Source organism: Cephus cinctus, unplaced genomic scaffold, assembly GCF_000341935.2.
Source record: "Cephus cinctus unplaced genomic scaffold, Ccin1 Ccin1_scaffold0997, whole genome shotgun sequence".
In the NCBI taxonomy this organism is placed as follows: Eukaryota; Metazoa; Arthropoda; class Insecta; order Hymenoptera; family Cephidae; genus Cephus; species Cephus cinctus.
The window spans coordinates 986,922-1,002,445 of record NW_014333542.1 but is presented as its reverse complement, the minus strand read 5'-3'; the positions used below and the strand labels follow the sequence as shown (position 1 = coordinate 1,002,445).

Genomic DNA, 15,524 nt, shown 5'->3' with positions numbered 1-15,524 from the left:
GGGGGGGGGGGAGGTGGAACAGTCGAGGGGGAGGGTCCACTATCAGGAGAGGAAATGCCTTTAAAAGATGATGGACCATTACCTCATCAAGATCATTAGAGAAGTAATAATGGCACACGCGTACAAAGACGCAGATGCGGATGTAGTACGAGTCGTACGAGAGCGTACTGCGACGTCGGTATCGGGATCGACGTCGACGATTTTGACGTCTCCTTTTGACCGGACGGGTGCTTCCTTATTTATTTCTCTACGTCGATCTCCCCTCTCTCTCTCACTCACTATTACTATACTATTGTCTTGCATTTCGCTCCTTATTCGAATCGCTCGTTCTACCCGTCTCTTTTGGCAGTGACTAGTTTTACGCTCGTTAGGGAGCCAATTGGCCACGCTGCTCCAGGAACTCTCATTGTGCCAGGTAAGAATTGCGCAAGCTCGCGGCTTGGCTATTGGGAAAGACTCATTCGCGTCTCGAAAATAATCTTAATCCGGAGATTCAATTTCGCAATAAAAATTATCGTCTTGACTTTAGCATTTTAAATCACGTGAAATTTATAAATATTTTCCAAAAAAAAAAAGAAAAAAAAAACATTCAATAATTCTCGCTTTTATTCGCGAGACGACAAGAAGACGAGCAGCAGGGCATTTGAAATTTGTTTTGAACTTATAGTCTCTTTGGTGTACTCACGTGTTGCTACGAAGGGGCTGGAAAGGTCCTCGAATTTTTCACCGGGATGCTGGGATGATGCTCCTCGGTTTAGTTACAGATTCGTCCTCTGGCTGTGGTATCGTCGCAAAATTCCCGAAGTTCCGTGTAGACGTGGGGAAACTTGCTTCGTGGCTCGTGTTCGCGTGCGTGCGCGCGTGCGTGGGTTTTCTCGGTTTGCGTCTCGGAAGGATCGTGATGATCAGGAAGAAGGTTGGGTCGTGTGTCGAGGAGGAATCGACGAGGCCCCGCTTATATACCCATTAGCCAGCCGGCAGAGCGATCGTACTGGGGCCCCCGGACCCACTCCTGACCCTCCTACTCGTAGTACCACGGTAGATGCCCTCCCCCCCCCACCACCTCTCTTTCACTCTTCTCTTCTCTTAACCCTCTCCTCCCTTCTTCGTTGCTCTTCTTCGCTTCACCCTGGACCACCTCCCATTCGCATCTTCCCATCGAGCAGAGTCACGTTATCGATGGCTCTTCCACCAGGACGCGATTACAAATAGATGCAACAAGCTTAACTCACAACGTTACGGACGTGTCACAATGTCCAGAGGAAATTTACTAAATTAATCGAACGCCCGCCGAGACGCGAAGAGTAAAAATAACGAAGAGTCCGTATAACGGAATTCCTCTGGTTTCCTATAGCTCTTTGAATAAATGTCTCATTTAGCATCGTCGACCGCGCGATTAATTTTAAATAATCGTTTTTCAGTCAGACGTTATTTATTTTTTTTTTTTTCTCTACCTGTTCCACCACATGCCACTGACCCCGTGGCAACGCAGATCCTCCCGTAACAACAAGGTGGAATAGCCGAGACTAAATCTAACGTTTGACCCAGTTTATCGCAGCATTCTAATTCCAGGCTGAAGTTGCACCGTACGAAGTTCAATAGCTTCCCATAGATCCGTCAGTCCTTTTTTCTTTTTTTCCTTCCAATGGAAAAGATGAATATCTCAATGGTACAATATTCTATTGAAACGATCTCTCTTGTATGATCTGCAAGGTGTGAGAATCAGGCTTAATGTTTAGCTCAGTATGTAGTCAGGCGGTCAGGCAGGCAGGCGGTCAGGCAGGCAGGCAGGCAGGCATTCAGTCAGTTTATGTTAACCAGTGTTGTCGTCTTAGCATGAGTCACCGTACGTAGTCCAGGAGCCCCTCTACCACCCCTTCTACCTAGTACACTTGGTACCATACGATGCTACACATACGCACATGAGTATTTCGTGGTCTCAGCGTACCTCCTTCTTATTATGTAAACATCATGGATAAGGTTAACATGCGTCCACATTTCATATGTGGACACTCATACACGATTGTACTGGAGTCACTCAGAATATACTGTATGTATGTATGTATATATATATATATATATGCAGAATCCCATTCTGACTCTAAGAGGGAAGTTACAGAAGGTCGCGATTAAATAAAGTAGCGTTAACTTAGCCAATGGAGATTTTGTTTCCGCGAAGAGCGAAGGTCTGGCCAAAAACAGAAGGAAGCTGGTCCGGTGATCAACCTTAGATACCTGACACGTGCCCGAGCATACAAATGGGATAATTATAATATGAATTCTCGGTTAAATTGTTCGGGTTGACCCTTGAGAGATAGAGAGAGAGAGAGAGAGAGAGGGGAGCCGATGACGTCATAGACTTAAAAATCAAGCGCAAGATATAAGTGATTTCTTTATTGGTTCGCATCAAGGTATTCAGGGAATCGATAAAAAAAAAATAATAATAAGACGGCAATCCTATCGGTGAATTTGTAGCTGAATGTAAACGAACCCATCGACGTCGGGCCGATTCACAACCGTTACGTCGACACGTCGCCCGTTGGCAGCGTCCCGTTAGCATCACTATTATGCAGCCTCTGGCGAAAAACTGAAGCGGCCGTCTGACCTTTAGCCGAAGCGTCGGCACCTCCTGTCAGGCAGAAAGTATCGAAATGCGCGATGCGTACGCGCCGACGTTAATTGCCCGTTTCTAATCGGCTTTGCCGCTGTCATCCTGTCGACTATACATATAGATACTGCGCTTCGGTGCCACCGCGTACCAAAACGTGTCGAATCGTTTCTGGTAAATTCGTCAACGTCGCATCCGATTGGCCGCGCGTGCTCGGTGCGTAAGTTCGGACTCCACGTGGACGAGGTGAAATTGGATTGGCCGTTTTTTGTTCTTTTCCGAACAACGAGGCGTTATCGCGATACGAGATAAGACTTAGGACGACGGGACGCCGAGCGTCGATTTATCGTTACGCGAAGCCTGGGCGTCGTGACCGGCCGTCGATTTTACGCTGTATACGTCTGCGCAATCGACGGCTCGAGTCATCGTCCGTTATCCGACATTGATAAACAAAGTCCAGAGTCACGATCTTGAGGATCCATAGATCGCTCGAGGCCGTTCATCCGTCGGGATGATCGAGGTCGATCGGGAGATAGTAGCTATGCTTGTATATATTGTATATATATATTTGACTACGTAGAGGCTTCCCCACGTTCTAAAAGTCCTCGCGGCGTCTACGCTTCAGAGGACGCCGTACGTGCGACGCTTGGCGTCGCTTTAACATCCGATTACATAAAGGTGACATTGCGTGCGATTTGCAACAGTCTTTATAATCGATCCGATACGCAACGCTTTTGTATCCTTTCTGGATCATTAAGAGGGACACCGTGTGTGAGGTCCTTTTGGTTTCGCTTGTTGCTTCCTTTTGACCAGATGAAGACACAGTCGGTGCGCTTCTAGAAGGATCTCGGGATCGCGAGGATGCCTCCTAGGATGGGTGGCGAGTGGGGCTGCGGGATTAAAGAATTCGAGTTGATCGCGCTTAGGCAGATCCAGCTGACCTTGAATACTCGCATTCTAATTTTATACCAAACTGGATCCTGGGATCCTACCATCCCGGTAGGCCAAGAGTCCTTAGGGATTGGTCGGAGCTTAAGCTAAATGCGCGTGGGACGATCTGGAACCCGAACACGTGGCTTTTTTCGTTATTCAATTAACGAGCTGCGTAAACTGCATTCCCTGCAGGACGTAAGAAGCAATTTTGACTCTCTCAAAGCAACATTCCTTTTTTCGAGGCAAATGGACCCGTCCGATTCTCTCGTGCGATATGCAGATTCATACGTGTAGATATGCGGTAAAGTAAATACCGGCGATTCGCCTCGCGTCGCGAACCGTCAGACAATTCGCGTTTGGTTAATCATAGAAATTTTCAAGGTTGTCCAGAAGGAATGAGAAGCAGTCGTCGACTGGGAGTATTATTAGAATAAGAATTTGCGGAGAGATTGCGAGTAGTGGGGGTAAATTCGAATATGCCTATAAGAGGGGGGCATGGTGGGGGAGATAGAACTACCTGTTCTGACTGTCCGAGAGAAACCCGGGGACAAAAAATTGCACGAAATGCAAAAGAAGCAGAAACTTTAAGAGAGACGTAAGAGGTGGTTGCACACCGGTGAAAAAACTCGGGCCCATCTTCCGTTTTTAGAGCTTAATGGGGGCCCACTAGTCCCATTCGTGCAATGTACATCGTGCCTTGGACATTACGGCATTATGGCGCGGGGATCGTGTAACGTTATGATTATCTCGCAAGGAGCCCAAGGTCCTCCTCTCCTCTCGTCTCTCTCATCTACCTCGTCTACCTCGTCTACCACTGTACTAGAATCTTCTCACCTGCCCTGCGTTCATTTCCATCGTTCGCCATATAATTCATACTCGGTAATACATGCTCTGGAAAGTTCGTTAAACTCGACGTTCTCTATACGGTACCAAGAAGAAAATTGGCCAAGAGAAATGATTGTGGGTAGAAATGAAAAAGCGAGTGTGGTGGGGGTAAATGAAAAAAATCTGTGAAAAATATTTAATTTGAAAATTTATGCTTATTCGATGTTCCCCGCTCGAGGAGCGATCTCCCTTTCGTTGAGAGTTTATGGATCGTATGGATCGTATAGATCGCATAGATCGCATCGATCTCCTCCGTAAGAGTGGCAGTAACGTTGCTGGTAGCAACGGCGACGGTTATGGTGGCGATGGCGCGCAACGATACGCCCGTAGAGAATGTTTGAGTTTAAGGGGGATGCCTGGGTGGGAGGAGGTGGCACAGGCAGGAGGGTTGGTGCGTGTGTGGATGCTGCGTGCGTGAGAGAAAGAGGGCTACAGCGAAGCAGCATCAGCATCAGCAACGGCTAAGGCTAAGTTAGGAGGAGGATAGGAGCGATTATCTTAACGATCCCTTGGAGCAAAACCTGAACGGCAACCCGTTCGCGGCCGTCGTGGCCGTCGCGGACGTCGCCTCTCATCCCATCCAGTGGCGTCTCTCATGGCGTCCTGGCGTCCTGGCATCCTGGCATACCGCCAGTCCCATACCATCGCGAGCTGCAAAAGAAAGATGCCGTTCGGTAGGAGCGGAGAAGCTGCGCACGCTGAAAATAGCCTCCATCTCCAGCGCGGGGCTTCTTCTCCTGGACCACAGCCACTGTTCTTAGTTACCGCGGGTATAAAGACGAGCATCTCGTCTTATTGTTATACCTGAACAACGGTTTTATGGAGATTGGATATATTTAGATGTACGCGTACAGACGGACCAGGGATTCGCAGCAGTTAACGATTTCAAGGAATCTTCTCTGGCGTATCCTTCGCTGGCTCATTCTTTTCGCAATTAGACTCTTTTTCCTTTTCCTCATTTCTCCAGCGAACCTTCGAGCAGGATAATTTTCAGGTAAATATAGGATTTGCGTATGCCTAGGCACGCGCCACCAGTTCAGGATGACCTTAGGCACCGTCCCAGAACTGTTTCCCTGCTCGCTCCGATGCAGCCAGTGTCCTGCTGGGATCCATCAAGGATCCAAGCGCAAGGACGCGGGCGTTAAATACCATACCTGCTCGATGTATAATGGGTTACAGGTATTACACGTATTATAGGTATTATAGGTATTACGGGTATTACGGGTGTCATAGGGACGTACGTGTCCGACCTCGACCAGCAGGAGACGCTGTACCTGGTAGCACGAGGATGCTGTTCTTACTCTTTCCTTGTTTCTCCTTAGAGTTTATTATCTTCCCTCCTCCTCCTCCTCCTCCTCCTCCCAATAAGACAACAGGCCCGACTCATCCCTTGCAACCTTCTCTTTGCCGTCCCTCCGTCCCTCTTGCCTATTCTTTATCTTTTTACCCTTGGACTCCCCGAGGAGCGAGAGCAGCGAGAGGAGCGAGAGGGGAGGTTTAACGTCCGCGACTTTTTTCTTCCTCCTCCAGCTACGCTTCTCCTCCACCACCTCCTCCTTCTCTCGAAGGAGCAAGCCAACTGCCACTGCCTTCTCCACCTCCACTTCCTCTGAACCTGACACAGCCTTTCTTCTTCTCACCTCCCTCCTCCTCCTCCTCCTCCACCTCCCAGCTAACCAGCCAGGCGTCCACGTACTCTCTACGTACTGAGATCCTGATATACGGTGCCTGGCAACACGGCGCATTTCGTCAAATTTCAATACTCTAGGAACGCCCGTTACGCAATAACGAGCGGTGCCGTTGCCTCATTGTTACCACCTCCACAACCCAACCCGGCACCTCCACTCTAGCCAACACCTGTCCCATCGATAAACGGATCACCGTTCCTTCGGTACAAGACCGTCCAAGATGCATAGTCCGCGTGTGGATGCGAGGAAATCCCCGAGGATTTCTAACCTCTATGGAAATTACCAGTTAATTAAATAATTATTTTCAGGCCTTACGTAATCGAAATTCACATAATTCCGTTTTATAGCACCCTTCGGATTCTCTGAGTCGAGATCGGATCGACTGGATCAAACGAAGAGAGGCTTCTTTCCTATACCTATATGGACTGGCGAGGGTTATAAAATGTAAATAATTCTTTTTTAATTCATAATGGTCAATTTCTAATCCAGTCAGGACACCTCGACTAATAATTTCAAATCTAATCGCAATACCGGCTCCGGTTTTTTACTCCTTACTAGCCCTGCTACACGCACTGGGAATCCTTATATGGGTTACGTATCTATATCGTTCGAGTGGTAGCCGCGTACGTACCTACCTGGGACGCTGGTGCGTGTTGAAGTAATTTTATAAAAATGCGTGTCACGCACGAGACAAGGTTGGTCGAGGCACCGATGCTCATTCATACTTTACTTCCAGCTGACGTCTGTCGAGCGCCGATAGATTATAATGACAGCAGTGACGCATAAGTGCTCAGGCTATGAATATCTGCATTACGAGATGACCCTATCATAATTAGAATCTTTATTTGTTCTTTGCTTCAAATTAAGAATCCATCGAGTTTTCCATGACGCATTGACTATGACAACGTAGGATGAGTTGGAAATCGTTGCGAGAGACGGAAATATTTTGTAAGATGAATCCGCTTTCGGGTATCGGTATTAAGGTCGTTGGTCCAAAGGATCAAACGGATGTTATGTATGGACCAGGCGCCGTTGAAAAAAAAAAAAAAAAAAATCTACGTGCGTATACTCGAGATGGACATAATGGAATCTACTAGCTGCCACAGCCTCTCTGGTACAGCATTGCTTAGTGGTTAATACAGTTATTGTTTTCGGCGAGTTTATAGAGACGCTAGAGAGGAAGGATGCGATATCGAGGGAGTGGGAGAGAGAAGGAGGAGATGGAGGAGATGGAGGATGATTAAGAGAAAGACAGCTGTGACTTTCGAATCTGGTCGGGTACCGTTCTCGCCCCGATTACTTCTTCTCTTCGCTGTTGATCTTCTGACTCGAAGATTTAAAGGAGCGACGGGTCTGCACCCTTGCGAAAGACCCGCTGGACCCGTCGAGATGCTGGACACTGAGTTAGCGTCGATCTACTAATTATTGGCGAAAGTGAATTTGCCAAAATTTTGTTTGCCAATTCAAATTACCCAAGCGACGTTTCCATTGGTCGATTCCCAGAAAACACGTGCCTGAATTCCCAATATTCGAGTCTACAAGTCATTGTTTTTACGCGATTGACCAAAAAATGGACTCGACAGAACTGGAGTAAACAATAAATGAACACGATCAACGTATCCTCGGCGATTCAGATTATATTCTCGATAACTGATTGACCTTCGTAAAAGTCTGAGTATCAGTATTCGCGATATCGCACCCACCCGCTGCACTTGGTGCATTCGATTATGCACGTACGATTTCATTGGCGAACACGTGCCGGATGACGATGGGTACCTGAGTCAGAATGATCGGACTGAAAGAGGAGGAAACGTTCCTGCTCCTCGTGTTGTCTCTCTGTTTGTCTCGGAAAGCGAGTAAACGCGCAATAGCAAAGCGAAGGAGGGAAGGAGGTGGGTGGCAATAAAAAAAAATTAGAGGCGTGAACGATTCGCGTGCACACGTAACGAAACACAGCGAGGACAGAGGGGGGGGAGGGGGCGGGAGGGGAGGAAATAATCTGGAAGAATGAATCTCCATAAGATCATAATAAGACTCGAGAAAAAAAAGAAGAAAAAAAAAAAAGACGTGCAAACAAGAAAATCACGACACGAATTTCCAAGGACCGTATCGAACGTCGTAGGAAGTCTGAGTGCGATTCTAGTTTGTAGTCACGATACGAGTCCGCCAAGTACAATGGCCATTTCTTGGCGCTCTCAATGTCAGAAAGTAGCCATCGGCGCACAGGCTGAAAAGTCCACGACTCCTGGGTGCGTGCGTTATTGCGCCTGAGTGCGTGGATGCGCGTGTGAGCGCGTGTGGCGCGAGGAACGTGAGACGACTGCGGTGCCCTCGTTAGAAGACACGGGCCCCGGGCAGGGGGCGGCCGGGGGGCAGAGGGGATCCTCATCTTCGATCCTCAACGTATTTCGTCTTCTTTTCTTCGTGCCAAGATCGTTAAGGATCGCTCACGATTTTTTCTCCGACTCTTTTTCCTCTTTCCTCTCTTTATTTCTCCTTCTCTTTGGCTCAACTAGAAACCACCGATTCCCCGTGACTTCTTGCAGAACCAACGTGCACGAATACCTCTGCACTGCCGATAAATGGGCTATCGAAAGTTCCTTCGATATATATATATATGTCTCTTAAGAGAAAAACAATTGGTCCAGGATTCGACACTGGCAAAAGTAACGAACCGCCATTATCTTAATATCGTCTTTCCTGTTGCTGGCGATTAGAACAGGGACGCGGGTTGTCAGGGTGGGTGTTGTGGCCGTATGGATATTGTCTGTTTTACACAAGAGCCGGGCCTGTCGCGTCATTGACAAAGCCGAAAGAAAGTTCTCGCATGCAATTTCCTAATGACGGTCCATGTAACATTGAATTCAATTGAATAATAGTCGGAACCCTGATGGGCTGGGGAGGGGAGGGGGGGTGGTGGTGGTAAGGGGTCGAAAGGCTGCCGCCGCACCCTCGCCGATCATTATCCATTATCCGAGCGATCATGCTGAATCCGCTCGGTTCACCTTATCGTTATTATTCCCGATACGTTGCGCGGGTGGATGGGAGAGTCTAGGAAGTCGGGGGGCGACGCGGGGCGGAGAGAAGGAGCCAAGTGGAGAGAACGAGGGACTCGGATGTTCAGGGACGGACCAAGAGACAGTCAGGCTTTGCTGGGCTGGGACTCGGAGGTCCGTGAGAATTACGGGAGGAGGGAAGGGCTGGAGCGCGATTCGAGATAGACTGCGCCGCGATCGGGCGAGTAAATAGATTGGAGAAAAAAGGAAGATGATTGAAGATCAAAGATCGAAGGATCGATCTGTATCCGTGCGTGTTGTAACGTTCGTATGTGTACTGTAATCGCAAGCGGATCGATCAACCGGTCGCCGTTATTCGTCGAAGCTTTGGCTCCCTGCGGCTGGCTGAACTTGACACTGCTCTACGACGTAGATCCCGGACGAGTTGGTAATAGTTACGAAATCGATTCCGTGGATCGGATCTATGGATCTAGGCTCCGGGCTGGGATCTTTATGAGATATGACTGGACCGTTCGATCGGTCCCTTCGGCTGGATGGGCGAAGAATGTTCTGTGGATCGCGCTCGATTTTCGATACTTGCTATCGATTTTGATCCAAAAGTCCAGTCTAAGAGCGGAATCTGACACTGACTTGTGCACACTCCTGGGGAATTGGTAATTAGCCGAGCGAACGGGCTCGGGCGACTTAATGGAGCGTATCGATCGTTAACGGTACCAGTGACGGAGATTGACTCTAGGTGCTAGAAGATCCCATGGCCGAGACACGGGCCATTGTGAGCTTTTGGATCGGCTCCCATTGGCGCCTCGACGTCGTCGGCCGATCGATCGGATCTGTTTTTTCATACTCATGCTTTTTTTTCATTGTTTTCATGTACTGGGTAAATCCGCTGCTTTTTTTCATCGGAGAGCTCACGCGCATTTACTTATATAAATATGTTGGCCTTGCTCGTTGGGTCAGGTTGGGTTAGTCCCGGCTAGCCAAGATGGCAGAATGAAAATACGCGGATGATGGGAAGAAAAAAAGATGACCGGTAGCGATCTCGGCTAGAATTGCCAAGAGCCAGGGAGTGCCTCCTCTATCTCTGCTTGGCTTGCGTGCCCAGATGAAAAACAAAGCAGCAGTAGGTATTACGAGTGCAGGCTCGACTGGCGCCAGCCATTAAATTAGCTCTAGCGGCGGTTGCCGCCGGGACGCGACGCGTCGATTTTCGCGGCGATCGACCGTTCATCTTCTTCCCTTTCTATCCCGACTCGCATCTCCTGCGTCTTGAGGATTCTGAGAGTCGGCAAGAACTTATTTCCACCTGCGTCCCCGATAATTCCTATTCCATCCCGTCCTTGTGGCTGCCTCGTCTCCATCGTAACCCAATGGTAACGTAGTTATATTCACCTGGTATAACTATTACAGAATGCGCGAGCTTCTTCATGGGATAACCTGGACTCCTTCCTCAAGTCTAACGTTAAGTCCTAAGACGGACCTGCCAGTCGAATACGAATAAAAAGACGCCCTGCAAGCAGGTTTACCTTTTTGCTCGGCGCTCAGCAAACCGTATCGACGTGGCTGCTCGCCTCCCTATACGGTAGGGAACAAACCTGCAGGGATGGGAGACCAAGGGATACGAAGGGACAGCAGGAGAACGTTTAACGTGTGGTAGAAAAATATATTGCAGAAAGGAATCGCCTTGTCGCCATCCCCTTGCCGGTGCCTATTATTTATATATATTTTATTCGTTTATTTATTCGGGATTAGAATAATTAATATCTCCGTGGAGATTGCCGTGTACGTTTTGAAACGTCAGATTTTTTTTTTCAAATGAAAAAAGACTCGCAGCATTTAGGGCCCTCCCGCTTTGGCGTAACGAGTTTTGAGGGCCTTGGGCCAAATCGGGCCCATCTAAGGTCTAAGTCAGTAATAACTTCTCCATGGGCATGATATACGAACCGGGCTCAACTGGCTAGTCTAAAAATACCGCGATATTCGTTTGGAGCGTCGCGAGATGTTGCCCTTAGTGCAGTCTGGGTATCGGCGATGTTAGGGAGCGAAGTAGAGAAGAAGTCTGGAAGAGGAAGAAAAAAAGGAGAGAAGAAGAGGAGGAAAAAAAGTGAAGTAGGAATTGAAGAAGGTATAGTAGATGGGTATTCGCGTATATATTCGATGTCGAGAAGGCCCTTTGTTATTTTGTCCCTTGTGGGCTCCTCTTGGTCTTCTTTTATTCTCGTTCTCACAGGGCCCAGGTCGCCATCTACACCTCGCGTGGATTCTTTGGTCCGACTTGAATTCCGCCAAGGCCCAATTAACGATCCTCGCAACGTCCAATCGCAGCGAGACGAGATTTACAAAGAGATAGGATACAAGTCGAAGTGAATTTTTTTTATTAAAAAAAAATTTATTTCGCACGAGCGATTAGGAGTAAGAAGCGACTTTCGAAAATGTCCCGGTACTGTCGCTTTCCTTCGAATTTGCATGTTGCAGCGACGTGTGGACCCTTGAGATAAAGAGATGAAATCCACGCGAGGATCTCTAGTGGCGAAGACGACGGCTGGCTTTCTGTCGATCGTTCACCTCGGTGACGATCGAACTTAACAAATTGGACATACTGACTTTCTGTTGAAACGTCCTGTTAGCTATTTGCCGCAGAATGATTTAGCTTTCACTTTCGGGCGGATTCTCAGAAAAATAAAAAAAAAAATAAAAGGAAAAAAAAAAAGATATTCGCAAAAGCAGTTACTCTCCCTAGCAGCCTCTATGGCTCTGGACTGGGCTCGTCGCACCTGCCTACCGGATCGAGAGACGCATAGACCAGCGCCTGCCTAGTAGCCGCGTAGGAATGGCGATGATGTCGGATCCTTGGACTCGGGCAAGACTCTCCTGGTCTAGAAATAGAACGCGGAGCGCATCGGGCGAAGAGCAAGAAGAAGGGAACGAAGAGGGAGAAAAGGGGAGGAAGGGTGCAGCAGGGAAAGGGAATGAAAAGAGGCAGAGGAAGGAGAAGGAGCAAGAATGAAGGAAGAGAAGGAGGCCGAGGCTAGTGCACCGCGTTCAGGATCAGCGGACTCGCGCAGGACGTAAGAAAGCCTTCGCAAGGCAAACCAGCTCCGACTTAATCGGCCTCCAGCTGGATGAAAAATCTAAATGCGAACCTGGTTACCAACCACCAGCGTCAGGAGTACCAACGGCTGGGCCTGGCGAGGGCCCCAGCAGCTCAACCAGGACGACGCGAGGTCGCCCTGGGGATCCTGAGCCTTTGCTTCGTTACGTTACTTCCTTCGGCTCAAGATCTTGAGGCTTCGTCTTCTTTTTCCTCATTCTCATCCCCCTTCCTGTCAATCTATTTATAGCTCCTGGCATTATCTACATCGTGTCTACCTAGCTGTGTACGTGGGTACCTGCCGACTTGGATGCGCTCGGTTATGCGCCTCCATGCCCCACGTACGTGCGTACCTGCAAGTGGACCCCCTTCAGGGTAGCTGGTTTCTTCTTCGTCCTCATCCACTGCGAGCGGCTATCCTGGGAATGGAGGGTGGGCTCGAGAGTGTACAGCATCCACGTTCAAGGACGGTCCTGGACCCCTTCCTTGAGAAGTATAACAACGACAGCACCCTAGGCCTGAAAATAGAAAGATAGAACTTTATTAGTACAGAATTCGTCTTTACCGACCACAAGTAGGATTTGCTATTCAGGAAAACAGCCAGAGACACGGCAGACCACGTCGGTCTGTTTAACGTGGCCAGCGGCTACGGAGAGCTGGTTTATAAATAGCCCAACGTTCGCGCATAGATTACACCGAGTACCTCTAATACCTGGATGCGATTACTCCTGGCGCCAGGAGATTCGCGCAGCTGTCCCGACTAATGGCAGACGCTTAGTGCCAAGTTAATGTCAGGCCATGCGCTAACCACTATCCGCCAGTACGCGCTTCCTCGATTCGTTGACCCGATCCAGGGGATCTTCGAAGATCCTGGCACGGATCACGAAATGCATCGTCGGGAATTACGTGGTAGCAGCCAGGTCTACCTTCTTGGTCAGGATCACATTCTAAGAATTTTTCCACGCAACTTATCTGGCTTCTACTATTCCATCTCGTGGCTTCCTTTTGATTTCGTGACTTCCGTTCTGACTGGCTCGAGTCTGCGCTCACTATACCTCAAACACACGGATACCCCAAGAACGGATTATCATTCCCATGTAATGTGGCGTCGATTCGTGCGAAGGAAGTTATTCCTTCTTTTATTTTACTTGCATTCTCTCTTTCTCTCTCTTTTTTTTACTCTCTCTCCATTTCCTTTCCGCCAGTACTTCGCGATCGGCCGACTGGAAAAATGGCCTCTAGCCATTATATATATATATGTGTGTATACACCGTAGGGTCTACACTATGTAATAAAAGCTACTTTGCTTTTCTGCTTATACCTACTTAGTTAAGCAGTGACTCCTTGACGCAGTGCTAACTATCGAAGGATCGCAACACTCGTGCATAGGGCTGTCCGGGGCTGTCGGGGCTGTCCGGGGCTGCCGGGCTGCCTCAGGTTTACCCAGCAATTAGCTACCACAAGGTAGAACCATCTACGCACTGTGGATTTGCATTTAGCATGGCGGCATCCGCTCCTCGCTACGTATATACCGTGTTCAGTTAAATACCGACTGACATTCGCCTCTATACCTATATATATCCAGGTATCCCTTTTTAGGCTGGAACAAAAATTTCCTCCGCGCCAGGATAGCAGCAACCGACGTTAGTGCCTATAGGTATAACACGGCGAGGGCAACGTCCCAGCAAAGAGTATTTTTCGCCTCTCGAGATGCCAGCCAGCCACCTTCTGCCAGAGGAGCACCTTTCATGAGGCGATCATCCTCGGCGCCTATATACGATCATTACGGGATCGATCTTCATCCTCGCGATATTTTGCAACGCAACACGACCTCGCGATGGAATCCAATTGGCCGCTAGGGGAAATCCGCTTATCGATGAGTGATTTGCAAAAAGTTTGCACGGTACGTCGCGCTTGGAAACTCTGGGAGAAAAAAAAAAGAAAAAAATTGGCGATCAACTAAGGATCCTGGGCTATTGAAAAGGAGGAGCGTGCGTGACGAGGATTGGCGGTGCGACATTGGGCGTTTGATGTTTGTTCACGTCTATGTATATATATATATATATATATACATAGGTAGAGCGGCTTAATTTCGGTCTATCCAGAAGGAAGAGTAAACCGTATCCATTATATCTACGATCTCGTAATAATGGCTGGGTGTACCGTTACTCTCGGTCAAGGTCCTCCCCGAGATCAAATTGAAATGGCTTCTCTGTCTATTACGTGGCTAGCAGAGCCAATTAGTAGCAGGTATGGGCAGATACTCAGGTTGCGATCAAAATACTAATAAGATGCGCGAAAGATATTCGGAATCTGTAGATCGCGGTTTCTCTGGTCCATGTGGCTTGATCTGATATTTACCCGAAGATCGATCGATTTTTGAATTTACCCGAGTTACTTTATCAGCTGGTTCGAATTTGGGGGAATAAATGTTTGGCTTGTGGATTTTCACTCGAATCGACTTTCCTGGAGGATCGGGTAAGGATCGTGGAACCGCGTGTGATCCAATCGCTGGATGGATCGACGAGCGGATAGGTTGAGGGTCGTGAGTGGCCGTTGACCCTATGTGTGGATCTATGTTCTAGGATAGCAGCAACAGAACTGTACCTTTAGCCTGTTGGTAACAGCACACTGATAATATCCCTTTTTTACCGACCGATTGTATTTCGATTGATCCAATTCACATAATAATTTATTATTTGATTTCAGTATCCCACTACGGCCGTGAGCAATCTTATGTCTGATAGGAAGAGCCAGGATTCTTTTGATCCTGGCACTTTGCCTGCTGATGCTAAAATAACGCCAGCCGCCGCTGATCTTCTCAGGAGATTGCTCCAGCCCGATCCAAGGATGAGGATCGGATCGGTTTTGGGACTTCAGCGTGTGGCGTTTTACATGGGCAGGGATTTTCAGGATTATAAATCCAAGACGGTGAGGATGATGACAATTTTATCATGGTACAACAGGGTATTTGGTTGAAAAAAGAGTTTGCGGTGAGATTAAATTTTTTTTTTTTTTTTCTTTAGGTATCGCCGTTCAGATTGCTCGGCAAGATTCTTCCAGGAAAAATTGAATTGCCCAGGACCACCAATGACTTTTCGGATTTCGACTCATTCGTCGGTGGCAGCACTACCAGAGAGATACACACGATAGAATCTGATCCTGAATCTTCCCGTACTGAAATACGATGATTTTTTCCTTTATTCCAAACTTTTATTCGTACATCCCAATTTTTCAGCATTTCTATCCCAAAATTTGTATGGATCCTCGTACACGTTTGCGGCCTGTGGTCGTGTTTTATTACC

At 48.1% G+C, this 15,524-nt stretch overlaps 2 protein-coding genes across 2 annotated transcripts in view; one reads left to right on the top strand and one right to left on the bottom strand.

Moving 5' to 3' along the window:
• LOC107271582 (neurofilament heavy polypeptide) overlaps positions 1–946 on the bottom strand; it is a 3,966-nt gene extending 3,020 nt beyond the window's left edge. Inside the window, exon 1 of the mRNA XM_015747759.2 lies at positions 686–946. The gene's annotated coding sequence lies outside the window, so the exon portion shown is untranslated. The remainder of the gene's footprint in view (positions 1–685) is intronic.
• Positions 1–15,422, top strand: part of LOC107271583 (serine/threonine-protein kinase S6KL) — a 24,398-nt gene extending 8,976 nt beyond the window's left edge. Inside the window, exons 8-9 of the mRNA XM_015747760.2 lie at positions 14,929–15,150; positions 15,246–15,422. Coding sequence (XP_015603246.1) covers positions 14,929–15,150; positions 15,246–15,410 — 387 coding nt within the window. The 3' untranslated portion in view covers positions 15,411–15,422. The remainder of the gene's footprint in view (positions 1–14,928; positions 15,151–15,245) is intronic.
• The last annotated feature ends 102 nt before the right edge of the window (positions 15,423–15,524 follow it).